The 18,412-nt window shown below is 52.5% G+C and overlaps 1 protein-coding gene across 1 annotated transcript; it reads left to right on the top strand.

Moving 5' to 3' along the window:
* The first annotated feature begins 1,786 nt into the window (after positions 1-1,786).
* On the top strand, positions 1,787-18,164 carry Myo1a (myosin IA). The gene is made up of 27 exons (XM_059245197.1): positions 1,787-1,900; positions 1,996-2,111; positions 2,360-2,454; positions 3,302-3,406; positions 3,601-3,647; positions 3,757-3,820; positions 3,968-4,066; positions 6,516-6,619; positions 6,729-6,876; positions 7,293-7,411; positions 7,493-7,579; positions 8,632-8,697; positions 8,823-8,927; positions 11,122-11,184; positions 11,359-11,559; positions 11,676-11,902; positions 12,224-12,424; positions 12,597-12,690; positions 12,974-13,123; positions 13,222-13,290; positions 13,587-13,661; positions 15,783-15,917; positions 16,522-16,628; positions 16,891-17,023; positions 17,144-17,296; positions 17,390-17,517; positions 17,827-18,164. The coding sequence occupies exons 1-27, from the start codon at positions 1,787-1,789 to the stop codon at positions 17,951-17,953; spliced, it is 3,132 nt and encodes a 1,043-aa protein (XP_059101180.1). The 3' UTR covers positions 17,954-18,164.
* Positions 18,165-18,412: the final 248 nt, after the last annotated feature.

Here is an 18,412-nt window from a genome sequence, read left to right as displayed (position 1 = left end):
GGAGGCTGCGCGTCATGGGCTTGTGAAGGGTTAAGGGAGCCACACCCTCAGCAGGAACAGCTCTGGACTTTGTGCTGAGCAGCCATCTCTCTGGCCTGAGTGGCACAGGGAGCCTGGACTTCAGGAGGCAGCACAGAGGAAGGTCGGATGAGGGACACCAGGCTTCCCCGACACCATGGACAGCTCCTGCTAAAGAGGCCAGCTCTCCTCGCTTGGCATCTGTGGCTCCTCCACTGTCTGACAGACTGAGACTTCCCACCCCCATTTTCCGAGGGGCACCGAAGTACACTCTTGTTCTAGTGTCGGGTAAGTCCTGCCTTGACCTGTCACCCTGGGGTGCCACTTCTGGGATCTGTTTCTATTTCTCCCTTCTCACCTCCAAAGTCCTATTCTTAAGTTCTCTCAATTCAAACTCAAAGATGTGTACTCCTTCCCTACCTCTGCCTCACACCCTTCCCTGCCAAGTGGCTTTAAACTCTCCCCTCTCCCCCTCTCTTTATGTGTGTGTGTGTGTGTGTGTGTGTGTGTGTGTGTGTGTAGACTGGATCTTACTTTGCACTTCAGGGTGGTCTGGAATTCACTGTGTAGCTCTGGTTGGCCCCAGACTCATGGCAATCCTCCTGTCTTGGCCTCCTGAATATTGTGATGACAGGTATAAGCCACCATGCATGGCTACTTAGTTTTAATCTGAAATACAAGGGATACTAAGAGTATGGACTTCATGGGCTATTGTAACTGCCTGGCCTGTGATGAACGCTGCATGCTTCCCAGAGGCTGCTGTTACCAGTGTTCACATTGCAGCCTAGGAATGTAGGAAGTTACTGGAGCTTGGGAAAAGCAGAATGGAGGGAAAAGAAGGCCAGCTCCCTTTCTTGCCCCACATGGTATCCCTGTTGGTCTAGGTTCAGAGAAGCAGGAGAATGGGGGATGTGTTAAGAGTCCTGCTCGGGAGTAGCAGTGACCACTGTACTAATTCTGCCACCCGCCTGCTCAGTCTGCATGAAGAGGGCGTGTTTCTTCCTGCAGAAACACCTGCCGCCTGCCTGCTGCGTGCAGCCCGGCCCACAGCCCTTCCTGTAGCACTCCTTCTTGTCCACTCCCACCAGCTACTAAAGAATGGGGTGTGTCTGCAGGCAAAGTCCATGCCGGAAGATGATAGGAATGGGTATAAAATCTGAAGATTTTACAATTGAAGACAAGGCAGGTGGGACAGCCAGAGACACATGACAGTTTCGATCTTTTGTGGAGGACTATCTGTATTCTTGAACTCATCACCTTGTCCAGCATCATCTAAAAATGAAGTTCACTGGTAATGACAGGGAAGAGAGGCCTCTGGAGACAGGCATTGTGGAGGGATTAGGTGCCTGAAATAGGGTGGAGTACAAGCACTGGGCAAGTGGCCAGGGAGCACTCCCTGAGGAGGGAGGATACTTTGGGTGCTCAGCTGAGGAACGAAGCTCAGGTCACACTTCAGCCCTGCCCTTTAAGCACAGTTCTGCTCCCATATCAGTGCCCACTGATGCCACCCTTCCCCAGGCAGGTGGGCAAACGGGCCTATCTAACGGCCATCCCACCCCTACCTAGGGGTCAGAGGGTCCCTCTACTTCCCTGGCTGGCCAGGCTAGTCCAGAGGCCCTTGTGACTAGAGGGCTCTTCCGCAGAGAGGAAAAAGAGGGCACTTGTAGGGACTTCTGCCCTCTCCTCCTTCCTCCATGACTTAGCCCTTAAGCTGAGCAAGCAACAGCAATTTGCCGTGTTTACACCTAGGATCCTCAACCCTCCTGACATGCCTCTCCTGGAAGGCCCCGTGGGGGTGGAGGACCTTGTCCTCCTGGAACCCCTGGACGAGGACTCTCTGATCAAGAACCTCCAGCTTCGTTATGAAAACAAGGAAATTTATGTGAGCTCGGCATGGGTGCCAGGCGGTGGGGTGCCCAGAGGGTTCTGGTATTCCTCCCGCCAGCCTCATTTGCTTCAACCCCCACCCCACCCCAGACCTACATTGGGAATGTGGTGATCTCAGTGAATCCCTACCAGCAGCTTCCCATCTACGGCCCAGAGTTCATTGCCAAATACCGGGACTACACTTTCTATGAGCTGAAGCCCCACATGTGAGTAAAGGACCAGAGGAGGGTTGACAAAGCTCTAGCGTGGTGTCCATGGAGTATCTTAATTCCCCCATCCCTTCCCCCAAAGAGGTTCTCCAGCATCCTTATTCCCCTAAGAGTCCTTCCTAGGCCTGCCACTTCTGGCCTAATCTCATCCACGTGAGAAGGGTGGACGGACCTAGTGCTGTGGATGGAAAGATGCTGTCTTGGGCTGGCCTCACATCCGTTATTGTCTACTTCCTTCCTGCAAGCTATGCTTTGGCAAATATGGCCTACCAGTCACTGAGGGACCGGGACCGAGACCAGTGTATCCTCATCACGGGCGAGAGTGGAGCTGGGAAGACAGGTGAGGTGGCGTCTGGCTTGGGGGGACCAGGGACTCAAGTCTGGAATTGTCTCCTCTCTCCAAGACAGGCCTGTCCCTGTCCTCAACCCCCTGCTTCCTCTTCAGTTTTTTTTTTTCCTCTTCCTTCTTTAGGGATGTGTTTATTTTATGTGTATGGTTGAGTGTGTGTGTGTGTGTGTGTATTTGCACCACATATTGCAGGTGCCTGAAGAATCCAGAAGAGGGTGTCAGATCCTCTGGAACTGGAGTTCCAGGTGGTTTTGAGCCACATAATGTGGGTGCTGAGAACTCAACCTAGGTCTTCTACAAGAGTAACAAGTAACACTGGACAGTGGTGGCGCACGCCTTTAATCCCAGCACTCGGGAAGCAGAGGCAGGAGGATCTCTGTGAATTTGAAGCCAGCCTGGTCTACAGAGTGAGATCCAGGACAGCCAAGGCTAGAGAGAGAGAGAGAGAGAGAGAGAGAGAGAGAGAGAGAGAGAGAGAGAGAGAGAGAGAGAGAAGCAAGTGGTTTTTTTTTTTTTAGTTTTTTTCGAGACAGGGTTTCTCTGTGTAGTTTTGGTGCCTGTCCTGGAACTCACTCTGTAGACCAGGCTGGCCTCAAACTCACAGAGATCTGCCTGCCTCTGCCTCCCTGGTGCTGGGATTAAAGGCGTGCGCCACCACACTTGGCATAGTAAGTGTTCTTAACCACTGAAGCATCTTTCCTGTTTTTGTTACTGCTGTGGTGCAGGTGTCGGAGTCAGGGAGATGGAAGTGGGTGTGCCCTGGCAGGGGACTCTGTGGTAGTTACGGGTGTGGGAGCGAGGGTGCTGTGGCTGGGGACTCAGAGCTTCCTATGCACAGAGGCGAGCAAGCTGGTGATGTCCTATGTTGCTGCCGTCTGCGGGAAAGGAGAGCAGGTGAATTCAGTGAAGGAACAGCTGCTCCAGTCGAACCCGGTGCTGGAGGGTGAGCACTCTGGTCCCTACTCCCCCCACCCCCAGTCTCTCCGCCTTAGACATGCTTCCCAAATCACCATTTATTCCAAAATAGAACCATGGTTAGTAGACTGGGGGGGGGGCTGTCCGCGCAGCACTTCCCTCCTCCGGAGTCCCACCCTCCGAAGCTGCAGCCCCTCTCCTTCCCTTCCTTCATTTCCACAGCGTTCGGCAATGCCAAGACCATCCGCAATGACAACTCCTCTCGATTTGTGAGTGAGGGCATCTGCCGGGGAGGAGGAGTGGGGGGTGAGCCCGCAGCACAGACCCCTCCGCACAGCGGTGAGGGGAGCCAAGGCTTCCTCTGGTCTCTCTCTGAAGGGAAAATACATGGATATTGAGTTTGACTTCAAAGGGTCCCCCCTCGGCGGTGTCATCACAAACTGTATGTGTCCCCTCCCACCTGCCAACTCTGCCCCACCCCCGCCCGCCCGCCTCCAACCCTGGGGAACCAGGGGCTCAGGGCGGAATTAGAGGGGTGTGGTGCTGTCTCCTGGACTCTTGAGGAGGATGTCTCCCCACTCTCTCCCAGATCTGCTGGAGAAGTCCCGAGTGGTAAAGCAGCTCAAAGGAGAAAGGAACTTCCACATCTTCTACCAGCTGCTGGCGGGAGCCGACGCGCAGCTGCTGAGTACGTGTTCATCCTGGACACGTGGCAGAACGCCCCAACCTCGTCCGGTGCCCAGGACGCTAGGCTCCTCTTCCTGCTTTCCTCTCAAGCCCCCTCCCCATTTCCCCTTGCCCGCATCCCCACCCAGAGCCTCATGACTCCCGGCTGAGAGCGAATCCTGTGCCTGCTCTGTTGTCTCCCCGTGCTGGAGGATTGCCAGAGATGGGCCTTTTTTCCCTGCCTGGTTCTGTTGACAGTTACACAGAGAAGCGGCAGGAGAGTGAGTGAGTGTGCAGGATAGTGAGTGAGTGTGCAGGATAGTGAGTGAGTGTGCAGGATAGTGAGTGTGCAGGATAGTGAGTGTGCAGGATAGTGAGTGTGTGTGCAGGATAGTGAGTGTTCAAGGATAGTGAGTGTGCAGGATAGTGAGTGTGCAGGATAGTGAGTGTGCAGGATAGTGAGTGAGTGTGCAGGATAGTGAGTGAGTGTGCAGGATAGTGAGTGAGTGTGCAGGATAGTGAGTGTGCAGGATAGTGAGTGTGCAGGATAGTGAGTGTTCAAGGATAGTGAGTGTTCAAGGACTTCCACGCACACACACGCACTTTAGTGACAGTGCCTGGGCGGGTACACCCACCTCACCTAAGAGCTTCCCAGGGTTTCTGTTTTTCTTTTCTTTCTTTTTGGTTTTTGTTTGTTTTATTTTTTGAGACCAGGTCTCTCTGTGTAGCTCTGGCTGTCCTGGAACTCTCTCTGTAGAGCAGCCTGGCCTCAAACTCACAGAGATCTGCCTGCCTGAGGGATTAAAGGTGTGGACCCCCACCACCTGCAGTCTTCCCTGGTTTTCTTTTCTTTTCTTTTTAAAGATTTATTTATTTATTATGTATACAGTATTCTACCTGCATGTGTCCCTGCAGGCCAGAAGAGGGCACCAGATCTCACTACAGATGGTTGTGAGCCACCATGTGGTTGCTGGGAATTGAACTCAGGACCTTTGGAAGAGCAGCCAGTGCTCTTAACCTCTGAGCCATCTCTCCAGCCCTGGTTTTCTTTTCTTAGCTCTATAGAAGTTTCCTTCATTCATCCATTCATCAAGGACCTCTTGAACACCTAATCAGCATTATGTTAGGGTTTAGCGGTAGAGCTGAGGATGACATGGGCCCTGTCATCAAAGAACTCAGTCTCGTAGGGATGGCAGGTGTGGTATGGTTGGTACCAGTAAGCCTGTGCAGACAGCCTTAGAAGTGGACAGCATGAATCTCCTTTCCTGTCCTGGAGGAGAGTCCACAACAGCCTGAGAACTGGACTGGCCAGAGGTGGCTCCAAGCGAGCATCCCTGAGGGGTCAGGTGGGACTTTGCTCTTGAGAGCTTGCCTCAGTCTCCCGTCCAGCTGTGAGAACCATGGATTCCTAGCCCCCAGGGAGCCACCTCTTTGATTCCTTGTTATGCTATGCTTGACTTTTGCAAAGCTTTTTTCTGCTCCTTGAAATCTCTGTGGTTCTGGAGACTCCGTAGGTCTTATCCTCCCACTTCTTGCCATAATGGCCTTTATGCTGTTCAATGCGTATGACTCACAGGCACTAGGGTTTTGTTCTGGCTGGGTCCATGTCTGTTAGTTTAAGTTGAGTCTGGGTGAATCCCCCTGGAGTCATTATTCCCAAGTTTTCTGACTCATTCTCTCTCGTTCCCCTTCCTTAGTAAGCTTCTATTTCAGAATCTGTGTGATAGAGGGAGCTGCTACTAAAACCCAGTCTGATGTTCACTACCCTGATTCTCAGACCATTTGCATAAAATATTGATATGCATCTAGTCTATGATCAGCCTAACTCTTCCTATCTTAGGTAAACAGCTTGAGACATTTCCTTGACTCATTTATTAAAATGAAAAAAAAAAATCCTGTTTACCAACCAGGTACACAGAATATGGAGATGAAACATACAGTCCCAACACACAAATCACTTATTGGGGGGATGTTGGGGAAAAAAAAAAATCAAAACCTAGGTCTCATGATGTGGACTGGGAGAGTCTTATTTACCTCAGGGGAACACAAGAAAACCATTCAGCTTAGCTGTCAGCAGTGGAGAGAACCTTCCAGAGGAGGCACAGATACTGGATGTGTTGACAGACACAGCCCAGGGCGTTGAGTCGGGGCAGATGAGTGTTTTCCCTTCTTCCCTCACCTTCTTGCCTGAGTAGGAGAGAGGGAGGGTTTGCTTGATTGTTTTCATTGTTTAGACCCAGAGGGTTGGAATAAAAATCAGTGAGACTCTTGTGGAACTCTCACAGGTATGAATACCCAAGCCCTAAAAACCACTTTAAAAGTTAGTTTATCATCATGGAAATCTATTAACTCCATCCAAAGGAGACAAGGATGGACCTAAAATATGACCCAGGGCAAGGGTCGTGGGGTGTCGGGCTGGTGTATTCCAGACAGCACGTGCTAACCCTTTTCTTCCATACCCGCCCTCCCAGAGGCCCTGAAGCTGGAGCGGGATACAAGTGGCTATACCTACCTGAACAAGGAAGTGTCCAGAGTGGATGGTATGGATGACGCCTCCGACTTCAGGGCTGTGCAGGTGAGTGGGGCGGACTGGGGCCCTCAGGCCATCCTCTGAGCCCGGGATTTGTGAATGGAGGCATTGGACTGGACGCATCAGCTCAGCTGGTCCCTGCTTTCTTCCCAAGAGTGCAATGTCAGTGATTGGGTTCTCAGAGGATGAAGTCAGACAAGTGCTGGAGGTGACCGCGCTGGTGCTGAAGCTGGGGAACGTGGAGCTGACAGATGAGTTCCAGGCCAATGGGATACCAGCAAGCGGCATCAGTGATGGGAAAGGTTGGTACCGCCTTGTTGGGGCCCACTCGGAATCTCCTACCCCGAGTCCAGCCTTGGGACCAGCTCCCATGTGACTGATGTCACCTGGTGCTCTTGCCCTCAGCCCACTCCTGCAGTCTCCTCCGAAGAGGCTTCCCAATGACTCTACTGAAGCTCTTTGGAATGAGCTTCTGAAAATGTTTAGGCTTTGACCTGTGACTGTCAGAGCCTTAGCCGAATCTTCTGAGATTTGGGGACAATCTGGCCTGTTTCAGGAGATCCTTATAGGAAAGTAGATAGTACAGGCAGTGTGTCTCATTCCTCCTGGGTCAACTGCAGTGACTTCCCCAGCCAAAGTGGGTCATTAGTCATCGCGGCTCTTCCTCCACTGAGACAAGGTCCCTCTCCAGCCGCCTTGTACTTCTTTGTCATTCTAGGTGTTCGGGAGATTGGGGAGATGATGGGTTTGAGTTCAGTAGAATTAGAGAAGGCTTTGTGCTCAAGAACCATGGAGACAGCCAAAGAAAAGGTGGTCACCGTACTGAATGTCACGCAGGTAAGAGCCCTCTTGAAGGAGCTGACTTTGAGGCTGTTCTGTGGCTGCCACATTAATGAGACCGTGCCCCCCACACCCCAGGCTCAATATGCTCGGGATGCCCTGGCTAAGAATGTTTACAGCCGCCTCTTTGACTGGATAGTGAATCGCATCAATGAGAGCATCAAGGTGAGAGATGCCCTTCCCCAAAGCCTGCTTCACCTTCCTGCCCTGGCTGCCAGCTCCCTTCTCTGGTTTCTGAGATGCAAGAGAGAGGGACATGAAGAGGAAGGACCACTTCCTTCTAGGAGTTTGAGGTCTGCAGTCTGGTCCAGCTATTTACCTGTTTCTCACCTTCACAAAGACACCGAGCCTCAGTTTCCCGATTTGGCAACAGCCACTCACAACTGTGAATGCCTGCCTGCAGATCAGAATGTACATGGCTGCTGTGTGACTCAGAAGTTCCACTCACATCAATACAAATGATATAATTCGATTCTTTTTTTTTTTTTTTAAAGATTTATTTATTTATTATGTATACAGCATTATGACTGCAGGCCAGAAGAGGGCATCAGATCTGATTACAGATGGTTGTGAGCCACCATGTGGTTGCTGGGAATTGAACTCAGGACCTCTGGAAGAACAGCCAGTGCTCTTAACCGCTGAGCCATCTCTCCAGCCCTCGATTCTTTTTTTTATGGCTGAATAAAAGCCACGTTGTGCGTACCTTCTGCGTTTCTCTACCATCCCTATAGTGCAGTATCTCCCAACCTGCGGGTCGTGGCCCCTTTGGGGGTTGAATGACCCTTTCAAAGGGGTCACCGAGGACCATTAGAAAGCACAGATACCTACATTATGATTCATAACAGTAGCAAAATTACAGTTATGAAATGGCAATGAAGATAATGTTGGAGGCCCGCACACCGTGAGGAACTGTATTACAGGGTCACAGCGTTAGGAAGGCTCAGAGCCAATCTCCTAAGAGCATTTAATGTCGTGGGAACCACCATCGAATCCATTTGCATCTTCCCTTTCTTCCTCCTCCTCCTCCTCTTCCTCCTCCTCCTCCTCCTCCTCCTCCTCCTCCTCTGCTTGTACCCAGTCGATGCAGGAGGAGGGTAGATGCCCCAGCTCCTCTCCAGCTTGGTCCAGCGCATGGCATTCTGTTTGTCCCTGCTCTAACTCTAGCCCCTGGTGGGCACTGGGGCCCACTCCTCACGTGTGCCCTCCCTCCTCTTCAGGTGGGTACTGGGGAGAAGAGGAAGGTTATGGGGGTCCTGGATATCTACGGATTTGAGATATTGGAGGTGAGAGAGCATCAACCAGCCTCAGCGGCCTGCTTCCCCATTTAGGGGGACAGGCTGGCCGTGGGTGAGAGAGGGGCTGTGAGGGAGGACGGGTCTGAGGTAAGCCACCTTCCTTTCACTCACAGGACAATAGCTTTGAGCAGTTCGTGATCAACTACTGTAACGAGAAACTACAGCAGGTGTTCATAGAGCTGACCTTGAAGGAGGAACAAGAGGAGTATAAGAGAGAAGTAAGCCCGGCCTCCTGCTAAGGGGCTTCCTAAGCCGAGGCTCCTGCCCTTCCAGATGTGCGCCTTTCTTCTTGATCACAATTTCCTTCTAATTGTCCCCAGATGGGAACATAAAGGACAAAATGTTTCCCTCTCACAGCTGAGCATTCAGCATTTCCAACTCTCCCCAACAGTCCGATTCCCATCTTCCACATCCCCAGCCTTCCACACCAGGCCAGTTCAGACAGGGCGCAGATGGATGGAAGGGTGTTTGTGTGTGGAGAGTTCTGATAAGAGTGGACAGCTCTGCTTGGCCCGTGGCACTCTGTAAGACAAACTGAGAGGGACATTTCTCCTGGGCTTGGCACCCTGCACATCCCTTTCCGCTCCTTTCTCTGACAGGTCAGAATCCTTTGCCTTCCCCGGGGCACTGGGTGATGTTGCTGTCTGCTGTTGGAGCTGCATTGTTCTAGACTTACTCACCAGAAGTGCCCTGTGGAGCCGGGTTTCCACACCCCTTCTCTGACTCAGTGTGAACCCCATGGCTAGGTGTTAGAAAAGCTCTCTGGTTAAGCCAATCCACTTCCAAGTGTGAGCGTCGAGTCTCACTCCTTAAACCTTCCAGAGATGCTCCCTGTGAGCTGTGGTCTCTACAGCAGGGCTTCCAGCAACACCGCTACAATGCAAAGACTTTAAAAAAGTTGTTTCATGGATTTTTTGTTTTAACAACTTAAATGCTCAAAGATGAGACATTCCTATATTTCAAAATTCAAAAGACTTTTTAAAGGAGGTGAGTAAAAGTTTCCTTTCGCCTCTGCCCCTAAACTCTCATTTTTTCTTCCCCACAAAGACCAGAAGGTCTTTTACCTGTTTACATGCAAATATGTAAATAGATTTTTTTAAAAAAATATATAAAACATATATAAAAGCCAGTAAATGCACTCTGTTCTGTACCTTATCATTGCTTAGCAAGGTAATCCTCTTTGTGGCTGTGTGGTACCACAAGGTGCCATCTTACATTTAGCCTGTTGGGAAAGGTATTTTTGGGAAGAAGTAGGAAGGCATCTTCACTTAGTTTCAGTCTCTTCTCTCTAAGAAGCTGTGAGGGAAGAGGGAAAGACTGTGCACCATAGCCTACATTTGGGTCTGACCCCGCCTGAGTTGTCTGGCCGCTGGGAGGGATGATGACGTAGCCTCCTGTAAGCTCAAAGCAGAGAGCAGTCCTTACTTTAAAAAATGATATGCTCTAAAAATAGGTGTTTATGAGTGGTTATTTTTTATTTTATTTATTTGTGTGAGTGTTGGGCATGTATGTGTCACAGACTTTGTGTGGAGGTCAGTGGACAGCTTGGAGAAGTTGACTCTGTCCGTGAAGCATGTGGGACCTGGGGATTGAACTCAGGGTGTCAGGCTTGGCAGCAGGCACGTTTATCCACAGAGACATCTCAGCCCTGGATCAGCAGTTTTGATCACCAGTGGGGTCCTGGGCTGGAAGCAACTCCACCACTGGGGGCAGGTTGGAAACTCCTGGGTGCACCCCAGACATGCTGAGTTGGAAACAGCGCAGGGAAGGAGCAGCCTTGTTCTAGCAAGTGTGCGGTGAGCACCATTGAATAAAACCACAGGGGTAGATCTTTGGAGATGCATCACGGTTTGACTTTGTTGCTGGGTAACAGCCCTGATTCACGCTCTCTAGACGTACTGATCACGTCAAAGCACTGTGGCCCCTCCTCTTCCCCGTGTACGGGGTCCTTCTCTACTCCCAGCCTGCACCGTCTCTAGATCTTGTCTCTCCTCTTTCAAGTGCTCTGGGTTCTACACACACACACACACACACACACACACACACACACAAACACACACACATTCTTCACCAACCTGGGAGGGATGGTTTGTAAACTGAGTCAAACCAAGGTCCTCTCTGAGTGACAGGCCTTTCTAAAGTTACTTTTTTAAAAAAATCTTTTTTTAAAAAAAGTTTATTTTATGTGCATTGGTGTGAAGGTGTCAGATCCCCTGGAACTGGAGTTACAGACAGTCGTGAGCTGCCATGTGGGTGCTGGGAATTAAACCAGGGTCCTCTGGAAGAGCAGCCAGTGCTCTTAACCGCCAAGCCATCTCTCCATCCCCTCAAAAGTTCCTTTTAGGGTGGGTTAAAGGGAGCCTTTAGAAATGTCCTGGGCCTGTTTCTGTAACTGAGGACTCCCTTTGCCAGGGCATACCATGGACAAAGGTGGAATACTTTGACAACGGCATCATCTGTAACCTCATCGAGCATGTGAGTGGTCTCAGCTCTGGGACCTCCCTTCCAGACTGCCTGAACATCCCCCTCCCCTGTCTCCCTGTCTCCCTTTCCCCAACTTGTGAGAGAGGGTCGAGGGGATGGCAGTGATGATGTGGACATCTTGAAGGACCAGAGCAAGCTTACATCGATCTTGTTCTCTTGACCTAGAGTCAGCGAGGCATCCTGGCCATGCTGGACGAGGAGTGTCTGAGACCCGGGGTGGTCAGCGACTCCACTTTCCTAGCGAAGCTGAATCAGCTCTTCTCTAAGCACAGTCACTATGAGAGCAAAGTCACCCAGAATGCCCAGCGCCAGTACGACCACACCATGGGCCTCAGCTGCTTCCGCATCTGCCACTATGCGGGCAAGGTGATGTCGTAGGGCTGTGGTGGGACTCGGAGGCAGAGGCGGGTCCGGAAGTGAAAATCCCAAGTGCTGGAAGAAGGCTACATACGGGATCTGAACCCACATCTGCTCCTCTGCAGGTGACGTACAACGTGACTGGCTTCATCGACAAGAATAATGACCTGCTCTTCCGAGACCTATCCCAGACAATGTGGAAGGCCCAGCACCCCCTCCTTCGGTCCTTGTTCCCAGAGGGTAATCCCAAGGACGCCTCTCTCAAACGACCCCCGACCGCGGGCGCCCAGTTTAAGAATTCGGTGGCCATACTCATGAAGAACCTGTATTCTAAGAACCCCAACTACATCAGGTGAAAAGCTGGGCACACAGGGGAACATCCTTCATGTGGGGTGGGGTCCGAGCCTGGTAGAACATGTCTGTGTCGGGGAGTCTCTGGAATAGGATTCTAGAGGCTCTTTGTCGACGGGAGACGGGAGCAGATGAGGAGCTAGCTGAGCATCCTGTGGCCGACAGAGTGGTATCAGGAGAGTGAAACTGGGAAGGGTCTCCTTTCACTTTTACTGAAACTCCCACCTCAGGGGGTTGTGGGGAGCAGGCATGCGAGGACGCGGGCAGTGTCACTAGTGTGGAGTCTGCTCCTGAGCCTGCATCTTCCCGACTTCCTGACCAGGTGCCTAAAGCCCAATGACCAGCAAAGGCAAGGCAGGTTCTCCTCAGAGCTGGTTGTGGTCCAGGCTCGATACCTGGGGTTGCTGGAGAACGTTCGGGTGCGGAGGGCTGGCTATGCCCACCGCCAGGGATATAAGCCTTTCCTCGAAAGGTACCGATTGCTGAGCCGGAGCACCTGGCCTCACTGGAATGGGGGAGACCGGTAAGACCCAATGGGGAGAGAGGGACTGGGCAAATCTGCTAAAGAGGGCGCATGGGTTCTTGGGAAACTGATGCTTCTCTCCAACAGGGCTTCAGAGGGATAGGGGAGATGTGGAGGAGGACTCTGCCTGGCGTACCTCACCTACAGCTCTCTCTTCCATCTGCCCCTGTAGGGAAGGTGTGGAGAAGGTCCTAGAGTCCCTGACTGTGTCCTCAGAAGAGCTGGCCTATGGGAAGACAAAGATCTTCATCAGAAGCCCCAAGACCGTGAGTCAGAAAGTCGGGGGGCTGCATTCGGTGGGGTTAGAATGTGGAGCTGTGACTAGCTCACCTGAGAAAAAGGCCAGCCGGGAAGACAGCATCCAGTGCAGGACTGGATGGCCCATGAGGAAGGTGCCATCCTGGGAACTGAGTGCTTGACCTTCTGCCCCGGGGCCTGGCCTGGCTGTAGTAGACACTGAAAGGTGGGTGATCATGTAAGACGCAGGCTGGGGAGCTTCCGTCCGGTGTAGTGCAAGGGAGAGCAAGCCTCTCTTTGCCCCCACCCCAGCTTTTCTACCTGGAGGAACAAAGGCGTCTGCGAATTGAGCAGCTGGCCACCCTCATACAGAAGGTTTACCGGGGCTGGCGCTGTCGGACCCACTACCAACAGATGCGCAAGAGTCAGATCCTCATCGCCGCTTGGTTTCGGGGCAACAAGGTGCCACGTCACTCCCCAAGCACCACCCTTGTCACTCCTGCTGCAGGGGTGCGTGGTTTAGGGTGTGGCTTTTTCTAACAGTGCCCTGTTTCCTACAGCAAAAGAAGCACTACGGGAAGATAAAGGCATCAGCCCTGCTGATCCAGGCTTTCGTGAGAGGGTGGAAGGTATGAAGGGCAGACAGGTCTTTGGGTTATGGTCATGCTGTGACACTGAGACCACCATCCTGCTCCGGCCTGTCTGGCTGTGGATGTGCAGCCGGGCAACGGTGTACGGGTCTGGGTGTGTTTCTGCCTTTATCTGTTGGTGACTTCTAATCATTTTTTCCTGTTATAATCTTAGCCCTTCATTTGTTTATTTATCTGTTTTTCTGACTCTGTACTTTGGTTGGAAAAAAAAAAATAGCGGAACTTCTTCTAGACTCTGTCTCACTGCTGACGTCTTCCTTACACATCCCTTCTAGGCCCGCAAGAATTATCGAAAATACTTCCGGTCAGGCGCTGCCCTAACCTTGGCGAATTTTATCTATAAGAGTATAGTAAGTGTCGGGGTAAGGTGTAGGCGGAGGAGTTGGGACAGTCTTGGGAGAGGATGGGGCGGGGAAGGGGGGTTGACTCCAAGCTTCCCCTTGAGACGGAGCAGGCTCTGGTGTCTGTGGCCGGAGCCACATTAGACATCACTTGGCTCAGGTAGATGCTGTTTGTATCCTGTGCCCATGAAGAGTCCTGGTATTCTCACCTGAGCTGTGGATGCATAGACCTGGGGACAGACAGGCTGGGGCGGGGGTGGGGGCAGGGCAAGGGGAGGGGGAGCCTTCTTATGGAAGTGCATGATGAGGACACAGGATTAACCAGCCTGAACTCCAAGATCCATTTTGAGGTGAAAGGATAACATCTCCCTCCTATCTCCCCGGAACCCACAGGCAAATAAGGAGGGACATCTCTGGAAGGATCTGACAGAGGATGCCTCCAGCTGTGGATGGCTTCCAGCAGGATGTCTGTTAGATAGAGGTGGCGCTTCCCAGAGGATATTGCCAAAGCCACAGAGGAAACAGTACCCCAGTGAAGCCTTGGGGAAAGGCCAGACAAGATGGGAACGTAGGGGCCTTAGCCTGAGGGCTGCAAGAATGTGTAGCTGATCTTAGGCAACTGCCTTTGTTAGTTTTTCGGCCCCTCACCAAGTGTGCTCAGTTGGGCATGAAGTGCCTTCATTTGGTACTCTGTCCTCCTAAAGCCTGGGCTGTTTGACCGGGGAGGGTGGGAGTTCTGAAGAGGAGGAGGAGGAGGAGGAGGAGGAGGCAGAGGAGGCCTGTGGCATCCTCTGCCCTTCTTCCCTGTTCCTCCCTGGCCCCGCGCTAGCCTGGCCTGCTGGGCTGGTTCCACCGCCTCCTCGCTGGACACCTGAGCTCTTCGATCCGATTTAGCGCTTATCTCCTGACAGTTCCTTCTTTCAACTTTCCTTTCACCTGGACTTTGTCAGGCAGCTGCTGAACATCACCCCAGGAGCTGTGTGGTTCAATAAATCACACCCTAAGAATCCTGGGTCACTGGTTCTCCCAATGCTTCTGGCACTTTGCCGCGGCCTTTAATCCAGTGCCATTGCCTTTGAACACAGGCAATATGCTATGCTCTTCCCATGCTTAACGCCAGGGCTTCTAACAGCCCTGTTACGCAGGCCCTCTGCTTTCCCCTTTTAACTTGACAGGTTAAAAAACTAAGACTCAGGCCAGGTGTGGTGGCGTGCGCCTTTAACTCCATTTGGGAGGTAGAGGCAGGCAAATCTCTGTGAGTTGGAGATCAGCCTGGTCTACATAGCAAGTGCCAGTTCATCCAGAGCTCCATAGTGAGATCCTATCTCATAAAAACAAAATAAAACAAGCTAAGACTTAGGGAGGCTGAGTAGTTCGCCTCAGGCCCTGTGGCTGATAAATGGTAGAGCTGGAATGTAAAGCATTTGGTTTCTGAGCTGCCAGCCACTGCCTGAGATTGTCCGTCTAACAGAAGTTCTGGCAGCCCGTGGCTCTAGGCAGGCTTAGACTCTGGAGAGCTAGAAAAAGTAAGCACTGGGCAACCCCGCACTGGCTGGAAGGCTCATGTGGGAGATGCTGGAGTGTGTGTGTGTGTGGGCTTCCAGCTGCAGCTCACACACCGGCAGAATCCCGGGGGGTGGGGGGGAGGTCAGCAAGAAGTAGGCTGAGTGCCATTGTCCCTGAGAGCACAAAGAAGGACTGTGACAGGAACCTTCCTGGCAGACTGAGGTGTTAGGCACTGTTGAGTAGAGAGGGGGCAGATTTGGTGTTTATCCAATAACCAACACAGACGATGATCCCAGCTGTAGGTCACTGTGACCCGAGAGATGAGAAAGCCGGGGGAACGATACATAGAGACTAGCTTTGCTGTGGAATCACCCCGCCTCACTGCCCTGGGTGTCAGGTCCTCATGTCCCTCTGCTTTCCATTTCTGTCCTTACCTTTCTGCCCCAAAGCACAGTGCACAGGGGCAGAGACCCAAGAGACAATTCTGTCCCACCTCTTCAGCTCTGCTCTTGCTTCTCACGAGGGGATGGCTTTCCTCTGAGTGGCAGGACCTGGGTATGAATCTACCTGCCTGAATGTGGCTCCTCTCATGATTCCGTTGCTAACACTCCACTTTCACCGCAGGCACAGAAATTTCTCTTGGATCTGAGGAAGAATTTGCCATCCACCAAAGTCTTGGACAACACATGGCCAGCTGCCCCTTACCGATGCTTCAACACAGCCAATCAGGAGCTGCGGCGCCTCTTCTGCCAGTGGAAGGTGAGGTCGGGCACCTCCCTTCTCCGTTGTGATACCCCTCCCCGCCCCTGATTTTCCTCCTGGTTTCCTTTTTCTTTACTGTGGTAAAATATACATAAGTAGCATCTGTTACGTTCCCATTTCTGAGTGTGGAGTTCCGGCAATAAGTACATTCAAGTTGTCACAAGGCCGTCTCCACCAGCCATCTTCATGCTTCTGCTCTTTGCCCTCTAGCCCTGCCCTGTTCCCCCCTCCCCCATAACCAGTAGTCTACTTTCTGTTTCGATGACTTTCGCTTTTGTAGGAGACTCTTGTAAGTGGCAACCACACAATATTTGTCCTTTCTGTGTCCGACTGACTTCCTTCACATCATAGTGTGATCCGTTCTTTCATTCAGGAAGTGCTTCAGGATGCTGCCCGTGTAGGCTAAGCCTGGGCCTGTGTGCTGGGCATTGTGCTCTCACGGGGCTTGGATTTGCTGGTGTCCGCTTTCTCTTCATCACCCCTCAGTTTCTGTCTCCCTCATTAGTCCTCCGGGCCCCTTCCTGTGTCCAGTCTCTGCCATTGCCCCTCTGGCCCCCTTGCCTTCCACCCCCACGATCCAGCGTTCTCCTCTTCCTTGTAGTGCAAGAAGTTCCGTGATCAGCTGTCCCCGAGGCAGGTGCAGATCTTGAGGGAAAAGCTTTGCGCCAGTGAACTCTTCAAGGGCAAGAAGGCTTCCTACCCTCAGAGGTGAGGGCCTGCCAATGCTGCAGCCATTTCTGTCACCCAGCGCCTCTCAAGCTTGAGCCTGCATCAGAGATGCCTAGGAGGACTGGAGACACCTGTCTGTGTCCCCCTTAACGTCCCTGACCCCGCAGGGGTGGGGAGGGGACCCTGTGGTGTCGATGGGGTTGGTCCCGGACCGTGTGGCTGGATCACTGACACAAGATGAACATGGCACTCGGAGGTGAGCGGGGTCTCGTTCTCACTCCTGCCTCTCATGTGTCGCTAGCGTCCCGATTCCATTCCGCGGTGATTACATCGGGCTGCAGGGAAACCCCAAGCTGCAGAGACTGAAGGGCAAGGAGGAAGGGCCTGTCCTGGTGGCGGACACCGTGAGGAAGGTCAACCGAGGCAATGGCAAGGTGAAGAGCCGCTGCGCCCCACGGTGGGAAGGGGCCCGGGGCCAGCTGCGCATGCTCCTCCGTCCAGTGGAGGGGGTGGGCGACGATGCCAGTCCTCACCATTCTCTGTGTCCTCTCTAGACATCTGCCCGGATTCTCCTCCTCACCAAGGGCCATGTGATTCTTACCGATGCCAAGAAGTCCCAGGCCCAAATTGTGATTGGCCTGGAGAATGTGGCTGGGGTGTCAGTCACCAGCCTTCAGGATGGGCTCTTCAGCTTGCACCTGAGTGAGGTCTCTGGAGTGGGGACCCTGGGACCGGGGTGGACTGGGTATCACTGTGGCTGCTCCCGAGGGGGGGAAAAATTAATCTCTACTATTCCTCAGACGTCATCGGCAGACTACAAGGGGGACATCCTGCTGGTCAGTGACCATGTGGTTGAACTGCTGGCAAAGATGTACCAAGCCGTGCTGGAGGCTACACAGAGGCAGCTCTCTGTCACTGTGACTGAGAAGTAAGGCCATGAGCTGGTGATGAGGGACAGCCTGGGGCAGATGACCGGACTTCCTGGTCATGGTGACCGGGAAATTCGTGTAATCAGAAAGTGAAACAGTCTGTGTCAGGGCAGGGCTCGGAGGTTTTTCTTAGAGTTGACCACACCTCCCTCCCCTCACCACTGGACTCTGTGCACCAAGTGCTCTCGGGTCTTGAGTCATCGGATGGGTGGGGGTGTACTGTCTGTCTGCTTGCTCCAGGGAGAGGAAAGTCATCTGGTGAGAGAACGAGGCCCCAGCTCCGGTTTCTCTGTCTCTTCTCCCTCCAGGTTCTCAGTGAGGTTCAAGGACAGCAGTGTGGCTGTGAAGGTTATCCAGGGCCCTGAGGGGAGCAGGAATGGCAAGTTGATTTGTAAGAAGAAGGGGAGTCATTCCATGGAGGTGACTGTGCCGTGAGGAGGTTGGGGCCTCCTGGAGACGCAGCTTCTTCCTCTGGACCAGAACTTTTGTCTAGCTCTCCTGGTCATGAAGTGGCGCTTAGAGCTGAAGGATCTTTGAAGATGGCCTTTCTGTTCCCTTGGACCTTCCCAGAATCCTTTTCCAAATGTAGCATCCGCCCAGCTTCAGCCCATTTGCCCACCAATAAATCATGTGGTTCAGAAAGGTGTGGGCAGCGTTGGCCGGTCCATGTTTACTTACGTCCTTGCCCGGTTGTGTATGCTTACTTATTTACTCGACTGCTTGATTTTCACCCAGTTATCCTTGGACCCTCCACCCCCACTCCCCCAGGCCGTGTGTCCCTTAGGCTCCTGGGAACCAGATAGTGCAGACAAAAAGGAAAGAAGGGGAATTGTCTCTGGCCTCCTTGACCGGCTGAGCTCTGGCAGAGTTTAGAGAGACTGGGGTGGGGGTGTA

This window comes from Peromyscus eremicus, chromosome 18 (assembly GCF_949786415.1).
Source record: "Peromyscus eremicus chromosome 18, PerEre_H2_v1, whole genome shotgun sequence".
Lineage (NCBI taxonomy): Eukaryota > Metazoa > Chordata > Mammalia > Rodentia > Cricetidae > Peromyscus > Peromyscus eremicus.
The sequence above is the reverse complement of the archived record's forward strand: the minus strand, read 5'-3'. Positions and strand labels throughout refer to the sequence as shown.